Source organism: Emydura macquarii, unplaced genomic scaffold, assembly GCF_026122565.2.
Source record: "Emydura macquarii macquarii isolate MOO-44397 ecotype Brisbane River unplaced genomic scaffold, CSIRO-AGI_Emac_v2 contig_1253, whole genome shotgun sequence".
NCBI classification, from domain to species: Eukaryota; Metazoa; Chordata; order Testudines; family Chelidae; genus Emydura; species Emydura macquarii.
In genome coordinates, this window is record NW_027131390.1 from 82110941 (window position 1) to 82137551 (window position 26611).

At 39.3% G+C, this 26611-nt stretch overlaps 1 protein-coding gene across 16 annotated transcripts in view; it reads left to right on the plus strand.

Moving 5' to 3' along the window:
* BAZ2B (bromodomain adjacent to zinc finger domain 2B) overlaps positions 1-26611 on the plus strand; it is a 242880-nt gene that overhangs the window by 126953 nt on the left and 89316 nt on the right. For 11 of the 16 annotated variants that reach the window (XM_067549392.1, XM_067549391.1, XM_067549400.1 and 8 more), the window contains 8 exons: positions 2525-2689; positions 4171-4364; positions 11407-11631; positions 17172-17570; positions 20482-21094; positions 21397-21690; positions 24076-24136; positions 24689-24797. In XM_067549392.1, the coding sequence (XP_067405493.1) occupies positions 2525-2689; positions 4171-4364; positions 11407-11631; positions 17172-17570; positions 20482-21094; positions 21397-21690; positions 24076-24136; positions 24689-24797 (2060 nt within the window). Of the gene's footprint in view, positions 1-2524; positions 2690-4170; positions 4365-11406; positions 11632-17171; positions 17571-20481; positions 21095-21396; positions 21691-24075; positions 24137-24688; positions 24798-25067; positions 25170-26611 lie in introns of all 16 variants that reach the window. The other 5 variants (XM_067549397.1, XM_067549404.1, XM_067549406.1 and 2 more) reach the window with 3 other exon arrangements.

A 26611-nucleotide genomic window follows, 5' to 3' on the forward strand; every position in this document is an offset into this window, starting at 1 on the left:
AAGCATTCCTGTGGAGCAGAGCAACGGATTCTGCATGTTCTCAACTGGATCACATGGAACTTACTCAAAGTTCTTGCTATTTTGAAAGTATGCCTGCTGCTCTTTTTAAAGTATATTTGTTTTTGTTTTTTTAAAAGCATAATTGCACACAGGAACTCTTTAAAGGAGCAATTTGCCAGAGGACACTAATTCAAAAAATCACATCAGACAGACTGGATGACAAATAAGTCTTTTCTATCTTGTTACCTGTGCAGATTGTTCCATACTCTGTGTTTTCTAGTGCTCTGTCAGTCTATACTTTTAATCATATTGGTAATAGGGATTCCATTATTTCCCTTGGAAGCTTATTCTGTAACCTTATGCTCTAGTTGGTCTGATCAGCAACATTGAGAGAGGTTATTTGTGTGGGTATTTTTCTGAGTAAAATAGCATATGTTATAATTCGTTTCCTTAATGTCGATCAACCCAGTCAAAAGAGCTGCTACTACCACTTTAAAAAAAAAAAAAACTGTGGCAAGCCATAAAGAGAACTGTAAGTCCACTGGCTCTTTCAGAAGTTACATACTTGCTTAACTGCTTTGTTTTATTAAATCCAAACTTGTTTTGTACCTTTGTCATATTTGCACTTACGGATCTTGTTTCTGTCGCTCTTGTTACAGGTAGTATAAGAGCATGACTAGGTTTTTTTGTTTTTGTATTTTTTTTTTAGTTTTAAGTTAAGTTTCTAAAAGATCTTCCCTTGCCAAAACATGAACCAGTTGTTCAACCAGTTTTTTTTAGCAATTGAGCTTGTTCTTTTAACAGTTTTATTCCTTTAGAAGTGGTGTGGAAGTTCTTTTCTGAATTATTTTGTGAGTTTTGGTGGTTGCTGAATAAATGTGTTAATTCTAACAAGTGTTTTTAAGTGGATGCCGTGATTCTGCAAAACAGTCCTCTTGGGCAGATCCATATGCCATCATGGATCCCTTTACAAGCTCAGGAATCAGCATTTTTGGGCAATGTACTGTGCCCATATTGCCTACCTCACTACTAATCTCTGTATCAGAGATGGCTGTGTGTCTGAGGTGCCATATGTGCAGTATGTTTGTTTGCAAAGTTGTTGTAGCCATGTTGGTCCCAGACTATTAGGGAGAGGCAAGATGGGTGAGGTAATATCTTTTATTGGACCAGTTTGAGTGCTGGGTAAGCTTGAAAGCTTGTCTCTTTCACCAACAGAAATTAGACCAATAAAAGATATTACCTCACCGACCTTGCCTGTCTAATATGCACAGTATTTGGTATATAGTATTTTGGGGATTTTCCAAGTGAAAAATGCCATAGAAATTCTGAGATGCTACTGCTGTTAGTAATCAAAATAATTGAATTTTAAAGGGACCATGTCAAATGGTTGTATATTTGATCTGCCTGGAAAAAAGGAGATTTCATGAATTATTCAAGACTAAAACAGTTTTCGTATTTTGTTAATTTAACATTGTTTGTCGTTTTACTCTCAGCTTATTTCAGTGTTTTCAAGGTGAGATTCTCATCCCCTACTCCGGCCTCTTTATGTTGTGTAAAAGTGCAAGAGTGGCATAAAGGAGTCTTGACAGCCCCTGTTTCTGGCTGTGGGAGGATCCTCCCTTGTACACTCTGTTTTAAAAAAAACAAAAAAAAAACAAAAAAAAAACAGCTAAAAGATGACCCTTTGAGGACTCCTTTTCAGTGATGTAGGGGGAAAGCTGGGTTAGGGTTTGGTCAGAGTTGTAGGTTCCTCGCAGCATTTTGTACCATAGGGCAGCCCCAGGGAGGCTATCTTAACTTAGAGAGGTCTCCAGAGATGTTCAATTTACGATAGAGAACCCAGAGTAGATCAAAATTGGGAAGGTGCAACGCTGACATAAAGTCACCTTAGTATCTTGTCTCCTTGGCCTGGGAGTTCTCGGCTGCACCTCATGGACTCTCTAACTCTTCACATGGTGTATGATGAGAACACAAAAGTGACCTGTGTTTCCTGATGGTTAAGGTTAAGAATTTGTCATGGTTATTTTTAGTAAAAGTCATGGATGGGTCACTGGCAATTAACAAAAATTCAGGGAGCCTGCTGCTCTGGCAGCCCTGGGGCTGACAGCTGCTTCAGCCCTGCCCCAGAGAAAGTCACAAAGGTCCCGGAAAGTCCCGGAATCTGTGACAGAATCGTATCCAGACTGATGGTGTTCTCAAGAGTAGCAACATAATTTTGGTGCGATCACCTCAGTATTGCAACTTATGTTTTAGGTATATGTTTTCAAAACGGGAATAAATAAAAATTTAGGGTGTCATTTTCAAAAGCTCTTAAATGACTTACGAGCATAAGTCCCAAAGAAAGTCAGTGACACTTGTACTTCTAAGTCACTTAGGCACTTTTGGTAAATCCTAACCCCACTTTAAAATAGGCGGAATTTGTTCTGTGGATCTGCTGTAAATTGCACACAGGTGCTTCATTAGATGAAAATTAAAAAAAAAAGAGTGGGATAACTGTTTGTTTCTTTCCTTTTTCTTCTTTGAGGTACAGAATGGTGGCGAACAGATGTGCACACACGTACAGGGGCTGCTTTTTTTCCGCCTCTTCTGGGGATTCCACCACTATTTGCTCCTCCTGCCCAGAATCATGATTCCACTTCATTCCATTCAAGAACTACAGGAAAAAATAGTCGAGGTGGTTTAGAAAAAGGTAACAGCTGAAGTTGTAACATGAATAAAACAAGCCTGAGTCTATGCCATCTGTTCCTCGAAGTGTGCATGAGTTTTGCTTTGAATTCATCATCATCATCATCATCTTTGCCATATCTAAACAATTCAATACGAGTTTATTTTGGTAATGGGGCATCAGACATCTAAGTGTGAGCTTTAATCACTGAATACCATTTCTAAGTTATATATTTTTGATTTCTTGTTTTTCTATGATTATATATCTAGGGCAATGCATACTGAGTATAGATAGCAGATTTGTTTTTGAAGGAGAAGGTTGATATGTAAGTCCATATCCAGTCACCTGTAGTGAATATAATTCCACTACATGGTTGCTGTGGAGGACTGTTCAGGATGTGCCTACAACCTGGGCGGCGGCATGCAGGGGAAGGAGGGGCAGAGCCACAGGATCTCATCATTTTACATATGTTCCTGATTTTCAACTCGGTTCCCCAGGTCACTCGGGGTGGTGGTGGTGAGAGAGAACCCTTCCCCTGCATATCATCCTGTGCGTCATCAAGCCAAGTTATTTGGGCCTGATGCTGAGTTCAGGACTTGTGCTTTAGTCATGCAAGCATGTGCTCGCTAAGTGCCAGCTCTTTAAAACAGATGAAGGTGCAGCATTTGGACATGGACTTCAGATTTCTAACTGCAGTCATCCCAAATTCACACCAATAAAACGTTTATCCATTGCCATCACATATTCTCTCTCTATATATTATAATTTTATACCAGTTAGGCTTTTAGTTGAGATCTTGACAGATGGGCAATTGTCAGGAAATTTTTGGCATCCTTTTCCATGTTTGCAAGTCTGCATGCTCAAGATTTGAGAACCCAAGAATGGGAAGCTCTGTGTGTGTCAAGGATTACCTCTTGAAAAACTTAGTTTTTGAAACCTAATTTGTAAAACTAAAATCTATGGTTATTTCAAATGAAATTCTTGTGTGGTTTTTAACTTTTTCTTCATTTATATCTCAACACTTCCCAACAGGCCTTGTACAACAGCAAGCTGCAGATGCAGTTTCTTATGCACACTTCTGTCTTTGCTTATAAGATATGAAGGGATTCATCCTTGTAGAGGCTTAGCAAAATGTATATTTTTAAGCTCTTTATTTTGCAGCAAAGTAAATTACATTTTTCTGGCTAAACTCGGAGTTTATTGTTGAAAATAGACAATTCTTCATTTTTGACAGAAAGCTACAAAATATTCAAACCAGTCTTCTATGTCTCCTTATTGGTATTGTTGTGTTTTCCTAAAAACAAAAACAACCGCATACCCCAAATTATCCTTTTCCTGGGGTGGCAGTGTTTTACAGGACAGTATATTGTAGGATTTAAATGTCTTTATCTGAAAATTCTGACCACTTGCTACAGGTAGGCTAATATGACCATAACTCACCACAGAAGTGACTGCTTGATGTCTGTGATTCTGTAAAACACAGTTTAAAAATTTTTTTTTGGAAGGTGTGAATGGATCAGTAAATGGGAACAGTGCAACATCAGTGTCTGGTGTCAACACATCTGTATTACTCACTACCACTGCAAGCTCTGCAGGACAGGCAAAGGCTATAACCTCAGGAGTGGGAAGTCGCAAATGTAACCAGGAACAAAACAAAAACCAGCTTTTGGATACCAGAGCTGACAAAATCAAAGATAAGGTAAGTAACCTAAAAAAAGCTGTTGATTCATGGCAAAAGATGTAAGACTATAGTATTGGCCTTTAAAACTCCACTGTCTGCAATGAAAATTATATTATACAGTGTTTTATCCCCGGGGCCAATGTCTTGAGATTTCCTTTTTCATTAATGCAAGATCTCTCACCTTTCACCAGTTGATTATGCCCATTAACTAAAAGCCAGCAGTAGAGCTTTATGTGTAGGTTCCACTAACTAGACTAGATTAGCGTCATAGTGGGTCACACATTGAATTTCATAGCAAAAAGAACATTCTGGCACGTTGAGAAAAGATTCACATATTTTTCCTATCTGTGAAGTAACAGAAGTACTATAAATGGCCCCAATTCAGCAAAATACTTAAGCACATGCCTAACTTTAAGCACGAGTACTGTAATTCCATTAAAGTCAGTAGGACTATTCATATGCTTTGTTAGGCATGTGTTTAAGTACTTTGCTGCACTGAGTCCCAAGTTACTTATGTCCAGTTTCCTGGAAACTGGAGGCTAGAACTCAATCTCCTTGTGGTTAGAAAGGAAGGCACTTGGACAGTACCAGCTGCCAATAACTAGATTAAATGTCACAGGATAGAATTGCATTCATTTCTGATACTTTTTGTGAGAGTCTTTCTTGCCTCTTCCCATTGCAGTGGTCTAGTCGATCCTTGTTCCAAATACTCTTAGTGAAATAAATTAAATGTGAACTTTAGTCAGAATTTTCTAAGTAGAGTTGATGTTTATACTCAGCAATCTACCTAAGATACTCACAGTTAGTCCTGAAAATGTTAATTAGAATTTTTCTAGATACAGTCTTGTGTAAGATCTTGAGAATGTAGTATGGAGCAGCAAAGCACTATGTTTTTAATCTTATATTTTTTGTGTGGCTTGGGAAACCCAAGCTCCATGCTGTGAACAGCTTATAGTACTAGTAAGGACAGATGAGTAAACACAGAACAGGACAAGAGTAGAGGTAAATAAGGATATGCAGTGTTTTAGACATACATTTAGTCAACTTTCAGTTTTTTGTTGCTCCTCTTGGAAATGTTGTTTCTTATTGCTGTGTTTTGAAACACAAGATGCAATTTATTTTATAACATGGTCTACCTCTCTTTCTAATTTTTCTTACTATCTATGAGAGACTATAATCCCTAATTTATTGATCTATTAATCTATTTTAAAACAATTTATTTACCTATGTCTCTGTTGTCTTCCAAATCTTCTGGTTTTAATTTTTTTAGTACTGTTTTTCCATTTCTTTAACTTCATTCTCTGGTTACAGTCCTCTTCTGCAACTGACATTAATCTGAGCATATGTCCTTCTTAAATAATGAATTTGCATTTTCTTGTTCATCCACACTAGGTTTTTATCTCCTGATGGTATTGAAAGGTAACAAGGATAACACTAAGTCATTACATTTTCATTCTTTAGAGCGGTTTTCAGTTCCCTATTGTGTTGTCTCTGTTGCTCTACGTCTTTGGGTACATCTACACTGCAAAAAAATCACAACCCTGCAGCAGTGAGTCTGAGGCCATGTCTATACTGATGGTGGCAAATTCGCCGCCGCCAGATCGATCTTTCTGGATCGATTGAGCGGTCAGTGTAGACCCGCTCAATCGATCAGGAAGTCGACGCTGGTAAATCACCCCCTCAAGTAGCGTAACGCTGCGTCGACAGGAACGCTGTTCCTGTTGGCACAGCGCGGTGTAGACAGCACGCAGCAGGGAAGCAGAGCAGTCGACGTGAGTTACACAAGCTACTCTGCGTAGTTTGCGTAACTCCTGTCGACTGCCACCGAATCTCCAGGTAAGCGTAGACCAGAGCTCAGACTGTGTCAACTGACTCAAGCTCATGGGGCTTGTGCTACTGGACTAAACAGCAGTGTAAATGTTCTCAGTTGGGTTGAAGACTGGGCTCTGAAATCTGGTGGGTGGGTGGGATGTTCCAAAAAGCTGAACTCTAGCAGAAACATCTGCATTGCTATTTGAGTCCAAATCAATGGATCCAATCTCTGAAACTTGCCGCCGCGGGTTTTTTTGTTTTGTTTTGATTTTTGTTTTGCATTGTAGATGTACCCTTTGTTTATTACAATCCTACTTGCATTCTTGTAGAATTTCTTCTGAAAATGAATATTTCTTTGTCTTGTTATGCTCTTAAATATAAACATAACAGAATGGTGACAGCTGGCGAACTCTCCTCCCATATCTTTATCTCAAATGATCTCAGAATTACTCATCACTAAGGCTAAAATTGCTCCTTTTCTAGTTTCCCAAATTGTAAGTAAACAGTTTCATACTACTATATGATCATAACTATATTGTTCTGCCCAAAGGATTAAAAGGTGGCAGCTCAATATACTTTAGTTCTCTTCCCTTTAAGCTTCTTCCACCTTTCAACTGAGTGTAAGAAATAGACTGCATAGTATAAATTCAGGGCCAGAATGCTCCAGCAGCATGAAACATTTAAAACTGGCTAGCAGTCTACTCAGGGTTCCCCTGACATACAGGAATTTCTCGGTTGGGTTGGGCAGGGCCGGCAGACACCCGGTGTGGGGAGGATTGCTAAGGAAAAGAAGGTAAAACCAGGGAGCTGCTACCTGATCTTCAGTTTATGTGAAGTCCCTTGGGTCCATGGGCATCTGGTGTGAGAGAGAACAACTCTTTGGCCTTGTGCCAGGTCAGGTTGTCGCTCGCTGGTCACAGGATTCAGGATTTGCAAAGGCAGCTTAATACACTTGCACCACATCCCTCACTCTCTAGACCTGTAACATTCACTTTTGGGCCTTTCAGCTGTATTTGATTAATACACTTCAATACCACTTTATGACAAGTATTGAAACTACTTCATCGCATCACCCCACCAAGCAATATCTTGCAGGAGAAAAAGCTGTTTGTTGGATTTATTCATTCCATTCAATCTAGATGGCCTCTTGCTGAGCAATTGAAATATTTTGTTAACACAGCCAATCTAGCCTAATTCAAATAACATAGCTTGTTTGCTTAGGGTCAGATTCTGCTCCACGCTTACCCTTGAGTCTTATTGAAGTCAATGGGATTGCTAGTCAGAATAGAATTTGGTTCTTTAATTTCATATATTTATTATTCTATATCTTCTGTGTTCCCTGAAAGAACTTTTTTATATTAACTACTTCTAAATCTTCTTTTGCATATTCCTTCACAATGTAGCTGTTCTGACCAATATTTTGGCAAATCTAAATCTCTCTGTAGTCTTCTCTAGTATATTTCTGATAAGATCATCATGCAAAAGTCACTACTGTATGGATGTACTTCTTTCCTCTATTTTGTTTTGCTTTTCTTGTCAGAAGGTATTTTAGAGACATCCTATGAGTGTTTGCTTTTTGTTTTACATTTTCCTTTTATAGAGGATGTTTTTCCCTGCAATTTCTCTTTCTTGCAGACTATTTATTTGTTTGTTTCTTCTCCATCCATTTGTCTGCATAGCTTTAGCTGCTTTATTTTTTGTCCTGTCTTCTGCAGAAACTCCTTGGTCAAACTTACCCTTTTCTATCCGCTCTAAATGCACTCACATCACCCCACACATTGCTCTTTCTCCTTTTAGTTACTAAATTGGTGTCCCTTGGGTAGAAATGTGACTAGTCTAACCTTTTATTGGGTTTTACCCATTTCAAAAGGGGCCCCACTAGCCTACAAGCTGAAACTTTCATGACTACAACAGTAATACACAGTGCAGTCAGGTTCCCACACTGTCCATAGACATTTGGTGGCAGAATATTGAGCTTTTTATGCAAAAATCAGCTACCTCTCTTACTGGAGAGTCTGCTTGCTGTACATAGAATATACTCCATGCTCCTCCTTTACTTTCATCTATTGTTTTTATCATACTCAAACTCTCAGAACCAAGAACTGGAGCATGTTTAATTATCTTCCCCTGTCAGTCATGCTTCTATCTCATCTGTGTGCAAAAACTTACTGCTATATTATCCATAAGAGCATTCCAGATCCCTCTTCTTAGTGCGATCACTTCCCTATGGCCTTGTCTGCAGTATGAAAAGATGTGCTTTTTAAAACGAGGTAGTTCATATGATTTAGAACTCTAGTTTACACAGAGCAAGCTGTAACGTTTACATGTTAACTGGTGGAGGTGAACCCTAGCAAGTCGAGATGGATCCACTCTCAAACTTTTTTCTCCTGACTGTTTTGTAGCATGACAAGATGGGTGAGGTAGTACCTTTTATTGGGCCAACTTCTGTTGGTGAGAGAAACAAGCTTTCAAGCATACACAGAGCTCGTCTTCAGGTCTGGGAAACTAACTCAGAGTGTCACTGATAAATATATTCAAGTTGGTTGTCAGCATCAGTGTGCTGGATCTCAAGTTGCTTAAGAAGCTGATGTCATAAACATACATACAGTGGGCGTCATTAAAAACTGGGCATTTACTATTTGTAGCAGTTAAATGTATTGCACTGTCTTGGGTGATTCTTATTCTACCTACAGACGTATTGTAAATACAGTATCACAGTAGAGGTAAATATCATGGTGTGGTAAAACACCCATTTTAAATGCTGTCCTAAATATCTGATTTTAGGAAGTTCTGCTCAATGTATTGCTTGGAAATCATGGTATTCTGTTTCATTTTATGACTTTAACTTTCATGAAAACATATCCTACATCTCTGTCTAATATTTGAAAGGAAGATAAAGACATTTAAATATGATGATATAAAGAGGACCTATCACTAAATATCTAGTACCAGATTCTGACCTTGAGTATGCAGGTGCAGCTCCATGGAAACCCAACTGCATAGGATATAAAGCATCCATTTTATGGTGTTTTAAATATCATGAGTCACAGTGTTGCATATAGGGTAAAGCAAAGTCACATGGCAAAAGCCCTACAGCTACTGAAGCGGGCAGACCAGTCTTGACAATCCCATAATAGAAATGCAAACACCATGATTGACAATAATGAAAACTTCTTTTGTTCCAAATGATGTGTTTAATAACTATTGCAAATGGCAAATAGCTCCACCCGCCTGTAAATTCAGCACAGGTGTATCATAAATATGGCTTGCAGTCCATACAATTAATTCCAATCAATCCTCTCAAAACAAATGTTGAAAATTCTCCATTCTTTTTAGGCTCCTATTGCTTCAATAATGTGAATACTATTCAGTATCCATGATAAACAAAACAAAACCACTTAACTACAGTATACCAAACCTCTGATATAGTCCTTTTAAAAGTAAATGAAGAAAATTCTTTCTAAATATGCTTTCTGAGAAATTCCCATTAGCATTGTTACCTTGTTCTTGTCAGACACCTTGATGTTCTGCTCTTCAGTGTGTCTGCATACTGTAGTGTAAATTGTTTTTCTTTCCTACTGGTCTGACCACATCTCATTTCCCACTCCAACCTCTTTGCTGCTCTATGTATCTGTCCGTATCCAGTTTACACATCTCATCCTTGCTTTCAAGAGGCTGTTTAACTCCTCTGTCCCTTTCTTTCCAAAACCAGGAACCTCTATATTGGTGGACATAACATGTAACTTCATAGTATTTCAAGATAAATTTACTTCAAATGAATGTGCCTGTCACATACAGGCCTAGCAGAACTCCTTCTGCTGGGCAATCACCAAGCTGCTGTGAGGTGTCCCAATCTGCTGGACCTGTGTGCTTTAAGCTTACCTGGGTCTCAGTAAGCTGCAACACTGTTTCTCCTCTGGGCCTCTTTGACATATTTACTGGGCATTTGCCCCTTCATGGAAATGGGACCAAATGACCCAACTACCTTAAGCTCCGAGAATCAGTGCTGACCCCTCAGACTTCCCAGTAGCTCAAGCACACCCTCTCCAAGAACTCCAACTGCATGAGCACTCTGAGTTTAATTCTTCACTGTTACTGAAAAGTGAACACACTGGCTTTGTAAGGGTTTCCAAACAGAATTACTCTTTACTTAGATAGCATGAGAAATCCATAGATCTAGATAAAATAACACACCAATAAACAGTTCTTTGGGCTTGGACAAAAAACTCTGAGTAGTCCAGGATCCCTGCTCCCACATATGACTTGTCTTCCAAATCATGGAATAAGTTTTTCTCTCTCCACTCCAGGTCAGTTTGCTTCCTTTGACCTTGCATAGACCCTGGACTCCCCTGCTTTGAAATCATGCCCCCTCTGTCCTACTCAAACCTTCCTGTCCCTGCTCTGTGAGTCCTTAGAGTTTACATGTCCTACCATCAACACATGATTCCTTTGTTCTGTCCTTTGTTGTGGATTTTTTGCTCTCCAAACACCAAGTCCCTGCAAAGATGTTGGTGCCAACTGGCTTCTCCCAGGCTTCATCCATCTTATTATTCTGTCTGGGCCAGGTCTATTCATTAGTTAATAGCCCTTAACTACTGTCTCTTTTAAAGAAAGACTTGTAGGCTCCATTGCCCCCTGTGTCAGCACCCCTTGGCATTTCAGTCCAACCTCGAAGTGAGAAGGCAGCCAGATCCTTGTTCAAAATGGAGTTTGCAGTCTGACACTGTCAAATATAGAGGGAACACAATATCAAACAAAATTCATATGTTGTACAAAGACAGATTAAGCAAATTGTCACAATGCTATTATTGAAATACCTTGATGGAGCTAATATATAATATTCTTTAGTAGGATTATTGTAGGTTTTATTGTTTTCAGGCTTGCTAGAACACACATTCTCTGTGTGGTCACCAGTTCTCTAGGCCTGAATTTTGCAATTACACAAAGAATCTCTCATGGTGTCCTTAAAAAAAAAAAAAAAAAAAAAAAAAAAAAAAAGAGATTGTGTGTTCTCGCATTCAGTGGGATACAGGTCTCCAAAATGTCAATGGTGTCTCCTTGATAGATGTGGTTAATTTTATTCATTTTCTAGTTCCTCTTTCTTCCTTCCGAAGAATATCAGGAGAATAAGGGGTGTTAGAGGATTGCTGATAATGTTAGTCAAGACTGACAAGACCATGTCAGGATGAGATGGGTGATGTAACAAATTAAAGATTAACCATTAATAAAGTTTTTATCTTCCTTCTAGAAACCAAGAAAGAAAGCAGTAGAAAGCTCCAGCAATAGTGATAGTGATTCAGGCTCCTCTTCGGACACCTCAAGTGAAGGCATTAGTAGTAGTGACTCGGATGATCTAGAGGAAGATGAGGAGGAGGAGGAGGAGGAGGAGGAGGAGGAAGATCAAAGCATTGAAGAAAGTGAAGAAGATGATTCTGATTCAGAGAATGAAGCACAACATAAAAACAAGAACAAGGTATGCTAGTGATTGTAAGGCTAGCAATCTTGTTACTGAAACTTACTCTTGAAAAATTTAAACTTAGATTTGTATCAGCTGAGGCATTAATGCCTGGCAGGAAAAGACATTTGCTTGGAGTTAATGACTTGCTTGAGGACTTTAATGCCCAGGTTAAAATGCGCCCTTAACTCAGCTAGTTGTTAACCTTCAGGGCAGGCATTTCCTAGAAGTTATTTTTATTATAAACTGGAAAATATATTAAAAATGTAAAGACAAATTAAGTACTTTTTGTGCTGTAAAGTTTAGTTGAACTGTCTGTCACCATGGACACTGCATTCTGTTCACAGCTGCTCTTTTCTTAGTGTACCCATTATCCTTCCCAGTTCCAGTAAAGCAGGGTGGGAATGTCAGTTTTCTGTTCCCACAATTTTGATGCATATTCCCCTCTTGTCTGAAGTTTCTGAAGGCAGTTCAAAGCTGTAGCACAGCTTGTGTTAACCTCATCCCCTTATCCAGCCTGCTGCCAGATCTTCTGCCTCTGTGGCAGCAGTCAAGTGGGGGTTCACTTTGCTCCCAACTTTACTTTGCTAGGTTATTATTTTATCTCCTTTTTTTCTGACAGTAGCAAAAGTTAGCAGCCTTTCTTTCTTTTTCCTCCTCTGTATCAGCTATTGAGCAGTGGGGTGGTCTCAGCCACCCGGCACTGGCACTTCAGCACTTCCTGGTAGGAGTCTTCTGCCCCGCCCCAGACATGGCAGAGCTGTCATGCAAACACCAAGCTAAATCCAAGTGGTGGTCTGCAAGGCAGCTTTTACTCTTTGGACTTGGACTCTTTGGAATGTGAAAAAGCCCAATCTGTAGATGCAGAGCAGAGCGGGGAGACACTCCAGTGACAAGGAGGACTTCAACCAGTCAGGCCAGGGGGCAAGTCCCAGGGCAGAACAGGATCAGAAAGAAAAAACCTGTAAGGGGCTCAAGATCTCCCCCTAAGTTTCCTAGGGAGAGAAGCAGGGCTTGTACTCAGATCCCTTTCTTCCCAGCTAGAATCAGGGAGCTCTGGCAATGAAACGTTGGGTTGGGAGAATGGGACCCTGAGGGGGAGGACATTGAGGAAGACTTATCTGGAGGACTCAAGACACTGCATAAAGCAAGCTGTAAAAGATCAGTCCTAGCCACAGCTGAATGGCAACATCTGCAAAGAGGGCCAAAAGGGCTTAAAAAATGCAAAAAGAGCAAAAAAATAAAAGAGAAAATATTAAAAGAAAAAGAAGAGGTATTTGTCCTCTGACTCAGGTGCTTCCATCTTTACCAAGGAAGGGGGGAGGGCTCAGATTCAGTCTCTGAGCCAGACAGGGAAAGAATATAAGAGAGGTTTTTTTTCTCCCTAAAATGTTTGAAGTCATGTGCAGAAAGGTTGCAGCCATGATCCAGATCCAACCTGAGCAGGTGCCAGAGGGCAAGCCTAAAGTCAAATACCTGTCTTCTAATCAGAACCTGAGACATTCTTCTAGAATGTGATCTAAGAGGAATGGGAAACCCCTCATAAGAGTAAAGGCACTAGCAGGAATGTACTTGGGTTTTACAAAGTGCAAAAACCAAAAAATGCCATTACAGATATACCAAAGGCCAGTGTTGCAGTGGCATCTTTAGCAAAAAGTATATAGTGCTATCTGCAGGGGATTTCTTCCCCAAAGATCCAACTAATAGAAAGATGGAGAAGGAACTTTGAAGCTTTGTTGCCCACCCGGAGAGGATCTGTGGTAGCTGCATGCTTTGCAGAAACCATGGTGTCCTGGCTAGATGACCTGAAGGCCATGAAGGACAGAGACCATCCTGAATTCCAGTGTACACTGAAGAAAATATCCCTAGCAACAGCTTTTGTGGCAGATGCTACAATGGATACAAGGAGATTTTCAGCCAGGGCCATGGCATCCAGCTCAGCAGCCAGAGGCCTCTGGAAGGTTGGTGCTCATTTCAAACATATTCTACACTCATCTCAAGTCACAGGCTCTCTCCTCTTTGGGGGAAAACTAGATAACATAGTGGCAGAAATTGCTGCCAAACTCAAACAAATTCTCCCCACCCCACCCAGTGCTCTGAGAAGTGACTACAAACTCAGCAACTGACAAAAACGCATCTTTCATCCATCCTCCTTACAAAAGTACCAGAGGAAAAACGACAGCTGTATAAGGGAAAACCCTGGAATTGGGGATTGGGTGAATAATCCAGAGATGGATCCACTGCTTCTAAGAGCCCATCATGACATCGAATGAATGTGCAGCCACCCAGAACTGCATCTAAACGCAGAATTTATCACTTCACAGAAGAATGGTCTTGATCAACCACAAGCGAGTGGGTGAGAGATGTATTGAATATACAGGTAATCCCTCAAACTAAGGGCCCCACCCCATCCCTTCTTCAGTTAATCCCCCAGTTTGAGTGACTTCATCAAATGTAAGATGGTATTAAATTAATTCTCAAATCTCCTGAACATAGGACCAATAGGGTTTCCTCAGAAGAAAGATTCTTAGGACTACACTTGATTTTATTCATTGTCCAGAAGAACATTGGGCTTATGGGTGTGGGTGGTATTCAGAGCTGTTATGGATTTCAAGCAGCTCAGCAAGTGGATGAAGAAAACGAGATGCCACCTTGACTTCATTGGTAGCATCCTGTCTCAAGGGGACTTTCTTTGTTTTGTAGATCTAGCAGATGTTCCCATACATCATGCCACTGTAGACTGCTGAGATTTGCATGCATCATGGCCCAATACCAGTACCAAATGCTCCCATTCAACATCTCATTGTCCCCCAAGGTCTTTACCATGATGCAGGTCTCAGGACCTTCACCTGTATTCCTTCCTAGACAACATGTTGATCAGGACTTTGACCCAAGCAGTAGCACACAGTGCCACAATCTGGATTCTGGAACTGCTTCAAGCACACAGATTTGTGATAAACAGCGAGAAGAGCTCCTTGACTCCCTCCACAAAGAGAGTTCACCTGGCAGTGGAAATAGACACTTCTGTGGCAAAGGTCTACCTATCACTGGACAAAGTCCACAAGACCCAGAACCTGATATCCATGTTGGTAAAGTATTCAAGGCCAATCATAGTTCAGTGTCCACAGCTATGGGGCCTCTTTGTTTTATGTATAGGAGCCACAGTCAGCAACTCAGAATGGTGCTTGAATCAGGATATCCTCACTCTGCAGAAGTTCAGCCTTCTGGTAGTTATCCTATTTACCAGTCACAAGAACACAAAGCAGTCTAAGTATTTCACAAGGGAAGCAGACCCCAAATCCCTGGAAATGAATGCTCTTTCTCACAGATGGCCACAAGTCCTGCAATATGCATTCCCACCCTGTCCACTTCTAGGAAAGGAGATCTAGAAGATAAGCTGAGAAGAAGCAAAGGTAATAGAGGTAGTTCCACACTAGCCAAAGAAACATATTTTTTTAACCTGATAGAACTGAAGTTGGAACCCCCCACTGCAACGACCAGTAAGACCAGGTATTGTTTACCCAGGGCCATTTCTTCATCCAGACAGTCTACAACTCACAGCACGGTTATTGAAAGGAAAGCATTAGCTGCACTGAGGTGATCTTCCAGAGTGATTGGAACTGTACTCCTCTCCAGCCAAGCTTCAACACTAAAGGCCTACTCCTCCTACTGGACTAGATTTAGTTCATGGTGTCAAGAACACAGCAAAAATCCCAAGGATCCTAGTATCCCAGTTATCCTGGACTTTCTTTAGGAAGATGTAGACAAGGGACTTCAGCCCACCACAGTAGTGCCAGGTGTCAACATAGTGTCCTGTTTACAAAATCCTTGACAGAAAATCTCACATATCCAGATTTCTCAGAGCAGTCAGACTGACTAAACCTGTAGTTAAACTTGTCTTTCCTAAGTGGAACCTACCACTGGTGTTAAAAGCCCTAAACCACAGATTTTTTGAGCCACTGACATCAATATCTCCATTTTACCTAGCCATTGAAATTTGTTTTCTGGTCACCATTATATTTGCTAGATGAATTTCTGAATCTGGTAGCTTTATCTAGGCAGGAGCCCCACTGTGTGTTCCATGACAACAAAGTGGTGCTAAGTATCCCAGATTCATTCTTGCCTCAGGTGAATTAGTCTTTCTATGCCTTCATTCTGACCAAAGCCACAGCACTTAACAGAAATGCTGTTGCACACTTTAGATAAGAGCACTGATATAGATCGGGCAACTTGTTTGTCACTTTTCATCTGAAGTGTCAAGGACTTGGTATCCAAGTTATCATTAGCTAGATGGATCAAACAGAGCATCATAGAGGCATGCAAGGTGTCAGGTGCTCCTGTTCCAGAGTCAATCAAGGCACACTCCACAAGATCTGTGGCAACTTTGTGGGTGGAAAAAGCTTGTGCTTCTACCACAAGAGATTTGCAGGGCAGTAAAGTGGTCATCGCTGGTTAACATCTTTATTAGACTCTACAAAGTGGACTTCATGTCCTCTGCAGAAGCCTCCCTTGGCCGGAAAGTGCTGCAGGCAGTGATTCAGTAATATTATTGCCAATTGATTGTGGGAGCTCTTCCCTATCTCATTCTGTATCTCTTATCCCTCTCTACTTCTGAGGCTGCTCACTGCTTCTCATATAATCAGAATTGTGGGATACCGCTGGGCTTGCGGAATGGTAAATTTCTTACCTGATGATTTTTTTTCTGCTACAGTATCTCCCTCAATTTTAAACTCCCTGGATGCCTTCTCAGCCAAGGGAGATTGTTTAATTTTGATAGTTATGCTTGTAGACCATAGCCTACTGTACATAGTTTTGTTGGTTGGTTTATTGTTACTAAATGTATTCTGTGAAGTTTTTACTCATTTTTTTAAATGAATCATCTGGCAGCAGGGTGGAGAAGGGGGCATGGCTAGCACAGAGGCTGTTGCAGTTTTGAACTACCTCAGGAAACTGCAGACAGAAGGGCAATAGCCAGGGGTGTGCAGAAGAAGGGCACCCCACCTCCCCCAATAATTGGCAGGGGCAAGAACTCTGCTGGAGCAGGAAGAACAAATTCCTCTGGCCAGGACAGGAGCTGACAACTAGACGCAGGGCCAGGGTGAGAACTGACAGCTCCTCTGGCCGTGGGGATGGGGGGAGAGCCGTCTTCCCCAGGGCTACCGGGGGGCAGGGGAGGGGACGCAGAACATGCCCCACTAAAAGCGGCCAAATTTTTATTCCTGTGCATGCCCCTGGGAATAGCCCATACATTTCAGAATGGTGTGGGATGTTGCTAGAAGAAAGGAAATTATCAGGTAAGAAATTTTCCATTCCATTAGGTTTATAATCAAGAATACATTTCAAAACAACTGATTTTTGGCATTGTTTTTGTTAAATGTTGTCTTGACATGGGGAAAAGCAATTAAATATACTGTAAGGTTATATTTAAAATAAATTACTGTTACCTTGTTTTGAGGAAATTGTAGTTGCTTTGAGGATTAATATAAAATTATTTTTGTCATTTTAAATATTTAATGGTCTAGTTTAATTTATACAATTTTGTAAAATACATTTTACAGGTGCTAATGCATAGTGGTGTAACAGATATGAAAGCAGATGGACAAAAAACACACGAAAAGTCCCAGGAAAAGAGAACACACCAGCAGATACCTCTTGTGTCTGATTCCCAGACTCCCTCATCATTCCAGTCCCAGCAGAAGCAGCCTCAGGTTTTGTCACAGCAACTTCCCTTTATTTTCCAAAGCTCTCAGGCAAAGGAGGAATCTGTGAACAAACACACAAGTGTAATACAGTCTACGGGATTGGTGCCCAATGTGAAACCTTTGTCTTTGGTAAATCAAGCCAAAAAGGAAACTTATTTAAAACTGATAGTTCCTTCTCCTGATCTACTGAAAGCAGGGAATAAAAATACCTCTGAAGAATCTAGCCCTTTGACCAGTGATATAAAGTCAAAACGGGTGAGCAGAAATTACTGGCTTAGCAATACTTGACTTTGTTCTACAGCTACAGTGTCTATATGTATGTCCATCTTAACAAATTATAGTATTATGTTTCTCAAGTGCTTTGTTATAGAATCCTGATTTTGGAGGAGAGTTATATTTGTTGTTTTAATGTACACAGGATTTAATCTTAGCATAGTTTTAAAAAACCTATGTGGACTTTTGAATGGTGTTAGTTAAGGTTATGTGAGTAGTTGAGCACTAAAATCACTTTTAAAGCTATCTGGGTTGTCTTTTAGAACAGCTAATCTTAAGCCTTAGGTAAAAGTTTAATGTTACTGAGTGTTTAGTGTAAATTACCAGTGCCTTTTAGTATTCTGAGACTATCTTGGAAAAATCAACTCATAGCCTCACATGTTCGTGACTATCCACAATAGTTGCTTCTCAGAACATACTTGGTTTCAGCGATGATTAGTCTCATACTGTGAAGACACTGGTCTACTACAAGTCCACTGAAAGTTAGTAGAATGCCAGTGAAAGTGTCAAACAAAGTTTACAGTGAGTCATTATGGCCCATATTGTGGAACCAGTGCTCATGCTGATAAACTCCTAGGGCCAGATTTTTTTAAAGGTATTCAGGTGCCTAGAGATGTAGATAGGTGCCAAGTGGGATTTTTAAAGCATGTAGGCCACTAACTTCTATTGATATCTGTGGGAGTTAGATGTCTAGTAGCTTTAAAAAATTCCAGCCCCCATTGATATCAATAGAAGTTAGTGGTGAAGGTGCTTTAAAAATCCCACTAGTCACTTATCTATATTTTAGGCCCCGCATACCTTCACAAATCTGGCCCTTAGTTGCCCAAGTAGCCATTGATTCCAGTGAGACTACTCGTCTGAGGGCTCCCCAGTGTAAAAGAGGGGCATCATAACCTAGCACTAAGGCAGCAATACAAGGGTAAGGTGGCACATTATCATTAGGAGCATGAATCTCACCTGAAATCATTGCTCTAAACTAATGGGGGCTATGACGTTGATATTTTCTGAAGACAGCCCAGAAAATGTTTGGCCTTCTTGGGAGCAGTCTCCAGTCCTTAATCATTGGGTTGGATTTTTGCATTGGGGGACCCTTGAAAAATTAGTAAAGGTAAGAACATGGGAGATTCTTCGAGCTCCAGTAGGGCTTTGGAACATTGACCTTTAGAGAGGGGGGAAAAAGACAGTAATGCTAATAATAAAACAATAGAAAGGTGTTTTAAGGCCATGCTTAAAGTTGACCTAAGGGAAGTGTACACTTAAAATGCTGCATTGGCACAGCTGCAGTGCTTTAATGAAGACACTCTATGCCCAAGAGAGAGAGCTCTCCCGTCGGCATAGGTAATCCACCTCCCCGAGAGGCAGTAGCTATATTGGCGGGAGAAGCTCTCCCACCAACATAGTGCTATCTACACGGGCGTTTAGGTCAGTATAACTACATCACTCAAGGGTATGGATTTTTCACACCCCTGAGCAACGTAGTTATGCCAGTATAGGTTTGTAGTGTAGACCAGACCTAAGAAAAGTAAGGCAATATTTTTTTTCATATCCTACATCTTGGCATCTCAGAATTCTGAGAAATCTGAAATACTATAATATTTTATAATATATGGGGGAAATAGGAGAAATTAAACAGTATAAGTGCATCTGGAAGGCCTTCAATTTGCTGGACTGTGAAGGTTATAAACTTCCCTATTTGTTGCATTACATGCTGACAAAGAAAGAAAAAAAAAAAGGGGGGAATTTGTCATGCAGCATCTATTAAGGAGTTGAGTGGCTAAAAATCAATGCACCGCGTTGAAAATGTACTCCTGTGGGACAGTCCGGCCTGAGCATTTTTTCTTTTACTTCTCATGGTTTCAGTCAAATGCTTAATGTCGTTTTACTTTCCATTTCTAGTATATAATCATGGATTCTCATTAGTGTATAAATATTGCTTATATATTTTCATTGATTATTTTCCCCTAGGGAAGGTGGGGTATTCTCATTGCCCTTAACAGAGCCTTGAAAATAAATACAGTATAAGGTCTGCATGAACTTTTGAATACCCTGATAAGGATTTATTAATACTGGTTAAAATGGATGGAATGGGATTCCCTTTGTAGCCTGTCAGTGCTGCTTCATGCGCTCCAAAAGGGTTGCTGTTGAGTGACTTCAAGAGCTGCTTTGTTTCCCTGACTAAGGGATAATTATGCTGCCTGTGAGCATTTTCAGCCACTGCTGGTCTAGATAACTAGGAACCTGGTTTTCTAGCATAACATTTTGGAATAATCCCACTGGTTCATATGTTCGCATTGATTCCTGTGTCAAATTTTGCTATTCCAGCCACCTTCTTTTAGTCTCCTGTTTTTAGTAGCCATTACTATTTTGTATTCAGTGTTATGTTTGTCTTATTTAAGATTTATGAATTACCTAACAATTTGATTTGCATCCACTTGTATGACTTCTACTGTGTGTCACCAAGAAAAACAGGATTTTTACTTTAATTGCCATGAAAATCTTAAACAGTACACTGGGCATGTCCTGTTTCAGATAATTGTTTTTTCCTATTGATTTGATTTCATAAGTGGTAAGCTCTCAGTTTCCAGTTCTGATTGTATCAGGTAGTAAGAGTGAAACTAGTTCTCCAGATTGAAGAAGCTTCAAAAGCTTGCATGAATACTCCCATCACCTTAGTAACTTGAATCCCTGGGTCAGCCATCTTTCTTTACTTGATTTATCATGCAAAATCTAGGAAGAGTCTAGAAGTCCTGATACCTACTCATCTGCCCAGCTTGCTAGCCACCTTTCCTCTCACCTACTAAAAGTACTTTTTGTGGATGCAGATGGTGAAGGCTAAACAAATATTATTTGCCCTGTGCTATTTTTAAATTTTGTTGCCTCTCTGTTTCTACAGGAACAGTACAAACAGACATTCCCAGCACAATTAAAGAAACAAGAATCATCTAAGAACCTGAAGAAGATTATCACAGCTTTGTCAAGTCCAAAACCAACCTCTAGTTTACTAGCTCATCAAAAACACACATCTCTAGAAAACAATCATTCTAATCCATTCTTGACAAATGCACTTTTAACTAATCACCAACCTAATGGAGTTATTCAGAGTGTCATCCAGGAAGCGCCTCTAGCACTTACAACCAAATCCAAATCCCAGCCCAAGATAAATGAAAACATAGCTACTTCTAGCAGTGCCCCCTTTTCTTCACCAGGAAATGTAAGTACATGTGGGAAAAAGACATCTGGAAACCGGACATCTGTTATGCCCTCTACCTCTCCTGTGTTATCTGGTCTGGGAAAGGAAAAAGCAGTCAGCAATAATGCAATAACAGCAGTAAAAAGACAGCATCACCTTCATTCTTCGAAATCTTTAGTGGAACAATTTAGAGGAACAGATTCAGACATTCCTAGTAGTAAAGACTCTGATGATTCAAATGAAGAGGATGATGACGACGACGATGAAGATGATGATGAAGATGAAGATGATGAGGATTCTGATGATAGTCAATCAGGTTATTGTTTGACCTTTCTATATAAAAAATTTAAAGATTTTATTCTAAATTTTGTATGAAGAAACACATTTCCCACAACTTCTTGAGTTACTTTATTCTGTACTGGTTCTAGTCATGTTAAAGTTTGGGTAAATTCACGATGATCTTCTAATGAGACTAAAAGGCATCCTTTTAAAACACTTCTTGATTAATGTATCCACAGACTTGAGGAATGCTAGAATGACAAGAAGCTACAATGCACAAGCTTCAGTGTGCTGTTGGTTGTCCAGTTTTAACCTGTACTTGTTACTGTTTTCCCACAGAGTCTGACAGTAATTCAGAGTCAGATACAGAAGGGTCTGAAGATGATGATGAGGATGACAAAGATCAAGATGAATCTGATACAGATACAGAGGGAGAGAAAACATCACTGAAACTGAATAAAACAACATCCTCTGTGAAAAGCTCTTCCATCAGTCTCACAGCTCACTCTACACCACTTAATCTCCAAGTAGTAAAGACTCCAACCTCTGCTCCTGCTGCCTTATGTCCTGAATCCCAGTCACCAGTTTTTCTTGGGACGCCTTCTTCTACACTTACTCCAAGTACACACTGTGGTATCTTAATGTCTTTTATATAACTAAGGGTAGCATCTGAGAAACATGGCTCGTAAATGTACTTTAAAAAACATAATCAAGATAATAGTTTCCATAACGTACAGTGTTGCGATTGGATACTGACCTTCCTCTCCTTTGCCTGATCCTTAGAGGTGCTGATCACCTGCAACTTCCACTGAAGTCAAATAGAGTTGTGGATACTCCACACCTTTCAGGATCAGGACCTGGATGCTAAGGTCAATTTGGGACATTTATATTCAAAACATCTCTGGATGATCATTGCTCTCTGTAAGCATTCTTGGAGGCAATGTGAGTTTTGGTGGATAGAGCACCAGATGGGTGCTCAGGAGGGCTCTGGGTTCTGTTCTGAACTTCGGACAAATCACTTCATCTCTTTGTGCCTCACATTTTCCATCTGCAGAATGGGAATAATGGTACTGACTTCCTTTCTAACACTCTGAGTTCTGTGGTATAAAATCTAGGCAGTAGTATTTTTCTATTCTAGTTACAGTAGAACCTTGCCAATCCACATATTATAAACTGCACATCTCACCACCCTTCAACAAGCATATTCATTGTAGTAAGTTGTAGTATTACAAAAGTTTAATTATATTTGCAAAATTCACAACTTTATTATACATTTATGAAGCATGTTTAAATAAGTACACTTTAAGTATAAATTTAAGTACACCTGGTGAGCATTATCCTTGATTTTTTTTTTTTTTTTTTGGCTAATGGTCCTTCCCTTACTTGCTAATTCATAATATTCAATAATTATCAAATGGGTGTCCTGGCTGCTAGCCTGGGTTAGCAAAGTGCTACTTACTTCACATGAAAATGGTTTTTTTTTCTTTTGTTTTTTAAATAGGGATTTTGAATCAGAAATTAGTTATCCTTATATTAGTTCAGTGAAATAAGGGTTGCTTGCAAAACCGTTAATGAAAAGTTGTCTGCTGCTGTTAACCAGACTGGCTTTGAAATGACCTATTTTTGTTTTTCTCTTTCTTTAGATGCAAGCTTATTGGTTTTACAGTTTATAAAGATTTACTGTATCTTATGAATAACCTGAATTCCGATCCCCTGAACTTTATATTGCTCTTCAGCAGTCTGATTGGCTAGCACTAGTTTTATTTAATAACAAGTTCACACACCATGCAAAAAATTGGCGTTTCCATGTTTGTCTGTATTTTGTTTGTTTTTATATGATGTGCATTATATGTTAAATATTTTCTTTAGTATATGGTACAACACTTTCTGCCTACTCAGATCCACTAATCTTAAATCAAAGGTTATTTTGTGTCCATCATATCATTAGTCAGAACAGTAAATCACCTAAAAAAATTTGTATGCCCTTGCCTTCCTGTATCCAGTCTCCACTGCTCCTTTGTGTTTAGTTTACTTGCATCAAAAATCCACACTCTTAGAAAGCAGTGTCCTTTTTTCAAGAATTCCCACTTTTCACTGCATACTGCAGAGAAGGAGGTACCTGAATTTCCACCCAAGCCATCCCACCTTCTCCAGTTTCTAGCTCATCTAAAGAGAGATCCCAAGACGGAAGGCTTCTTTACTATAGGTCAAGGCTCTCCTTCCTGGAATTTAATACCCAGGATAATTTGAGCATGTAGCTATTCTGTGAAAGTAAACTTTTAAAGAAATATGGCCTTTCTAATAGCTTTATTCTTTCACTTCCCAGTCCAGTGACGTTACATCTTTAATAGAGGATCTAAGATCCCTTTTATTCTTGATAAACACATCTTTATGAAGATCTGCATATATAGCTGATATCCTGCTGCCCCTTCAAGTAGGGTTAAGCAAGGAGCTAGTCTTTAACTCTCTGACAATCAAACTTAAGCAGCTCAAGAAATAAAGGCCAATATTGGAAAATTTGGACTTAGATTTGTAAGGTTTGTGTTGCTGCTTTTGCGTGCAGAGTTCTGCTTTCTGCCTTTAGTTAGTCACACTTAGATTTTCCTGCTCTGTTTTGAAGGTTTGGAATTACTAAGCAGAACCCTGCCATTTCCAAATCTTGGATCAAGAAAAATGAAAAAAATTCTTATGTGAGAGGGTAACCAAAATTGTTTTTAAACCCTCCATATAATGTCAGAAAGAGGCAAAGTGGGCAATGGACTTTGCAGTATTATGACTGAGTTTTGTTTTACTCACAACTTAGAAGTCTTTCACTGGAGAGAGCCTAGTTGAAAAAGTACCTCCAAAAAAGTAGAGTACAAATAATTTTCATTCAATTGGTGTTATCATATACATGATGGATAAAATGTATTTGCTCTTCTGGTTTGGGGATCTGAGTAATGGAAAACATATTTTTAGTAAACTGATTCTCTGTCATTTTGTTGGTTTCCAATGTTAATCAATTAAACTCTATTTAAGGTACTTCAAAAAGGCGAAGAGTAACAGACGAACGAGAGTTGCGTATTCCTCTTGAGTATGGGTATGTTTTATATTTACGTGAATAGTGTTTGGAAAGTGATTGCATTTAGTGTTTCCTAGAAGAATGGTCACTTGTTTTTAAAAAAAATTGCATTGTAGAAATTGACATGGAATTTTCAAAGGGGAATCAGGCACTTAGCACTTCATTGACTTTCAGTGACACTTTTTGTTCCCTTTGAAAATTCCAGCCTTCGTGGGTGTTGTCTCTCAATTACTTGCAAATCAAATGTATTTAGTTGAAAATATAAAGCTGTGTTGCTTAATTGTTTTGCATCTGAAATTTCATTAGCAGTTCTGTTAATAATTCAGGAGCCGGAATAGAATCCAGCTCACTTTCTAAGAACTATGCGGGCACTACAGTGCTAAAAGGTATAAAAAGTAAACCTATAGTTGATAAAGTAACCTGATGTAATGCCATTTTTGCCTACTCACATTTTTGACCATAGTCACACTTTAGATATTTGTCTCTTAACTCTAATGTGAAATTAATAAATTTTTATAAACTAGTTCAAGAAACGAGTGTTAACACACTCCTATATTATTATTACTATAGCTGGCAAAGAGAAACACGAATAAGAAATTTTGGTGGTCGCCTTCAAGGAGAAGTAGCATATTACGCACCATGTGGAAAGAAACTGAGACAGTATCCTGAAGTAGTAAAGGTACATACTTATTAAAATGTATATTCTTTCTGGTACGGTAAGCATGCTTACAATAAAGAAGTGCACTTCTTCCTCAAATAAAGTTCTTTGATACAAAATGTCCTGTGATGAGAGCCTAATGTACCTTAACCTGTTTCTAAATTGACTTCCTATAGATACATATCCCCTTGATAGAATATGCAAAACATTTGACTCCTGATGTTAGCTGTACATCAAAGCTGGGTTGTAATTATTTAAAACCTGAAGTGGAAAAATATGTGATTTTTTCAGTATCTCAGCAGAAATGGAATAATGGATATCTCAAGGGACAATTTCAGCTTCAGTGCAAAAATAGGAGTGGGTGACTTCTATGAAGCCAGAGATGGACCGCAGGTATCCACTTTTTAAAAAGTAAAGTCTTTGATCCGAGGAGTAGTAACATAAATGTAGGTGAAGTAATTTTTACTACACTCTGGAGCATTGCCTGTTGTTAGCTAATTCATTCTTATAGTCGTACATAGTACTTTACAGTAACTTTTGTTGAGAGTTGAGGGTCTGATCCTGGAAGGTGCTGAAAATCTACACTTCTCATTGACTGCAGTAGGAGGTTGTAGGTGCTCAACACATCCCAAGATCAGTTCTGAAACTCTAGTTGTCTGGTAAGAAGGAACTTTGAGCTAAGTATTTTATAACAGAACACGTTCAGATATTTTTTAGAGTAGAGTTTTTTCTTCTTATTATGTTATATGAACTCAATATAGTTCTCTGTGTGTGTGCATCATGTCTTTTCGTATCTTCATTCATCTAGTGCATCTAAAATACATACTTAAAACACAGGTATTTACTATGTAGAGAATACAGCATGAGCTTTTCTGAAGGATCCAGTTCTTATGCACAATTGTATGAATGAACATTCTGCTTGAGTTTGGTGGAGCTCTGCTTTGTTTTAAGTGGATAAAGTAGCCATTTCACAAAAGAATAAATAAAATCTGTGGTTTTAAGGAAGCTAATTTTATGATTGAATTGGGTGACACCACCATTTATTTTGTCCAGTTTAGGAACTTCAGTTTTTTCTTGTAGTCTCCCATCAGTGAATATATTTACTTATTGTTAAAGATAACTCTTCCCTGTATATCACCACATGAATGTGGACAGATATCGGGAAAATGCTCTCAACAATTTCTGGAATTTCAAAACATCTTGGCGCAAGGCAGTTGAGTCCTTGTAGGAGTATATATCATCTACAAAACATACATAAAAGTTTGTAATAAAATTGAAGCCATGCAAAATCATTCACTTTTGGGGTGGCACTGGCTGACTTCTAGCCATTGAGGAAGCTAATGTTGTAGGCCCCTTGTACATCAGCCACTATAAACCAAGGGTTGTATCTTAAGTCAAGATCAATAAATCCATGTAGGTATGTACCTCACTATTGAACCTCAGTACATTGATTTAAGTAGCTACTAGTATCCTGGACATCACGTCAAACCCCTCTTTTTCTTTTTCCTGTCTGTTATATTCTCCCCTTCTCATATGTCCCCACCCTTAGTTACTTCTTTCCACCCCTCTTACCTTATTTCTAGTGGGATGTACTGTACTCCCTGCCCTCCTTTGGGACTGCAAAGCTTCAGAAAGGAGGAACTGAGGAAGGGCCACAGTTCAGTCACAAGACTGGGTAATGAATTATCCAAAACGTCTTCTAAATATCATTCAAAAATTCCAGTTTTTATTGCTCCTGCTTACATTCTGCTCAGATCAAAGCAGTCTTACTCAGAGAAAGAAAAATGTTATGAAAGAATAGACTAAAACAGGGCAAGCAGGTATTAGCAAATATT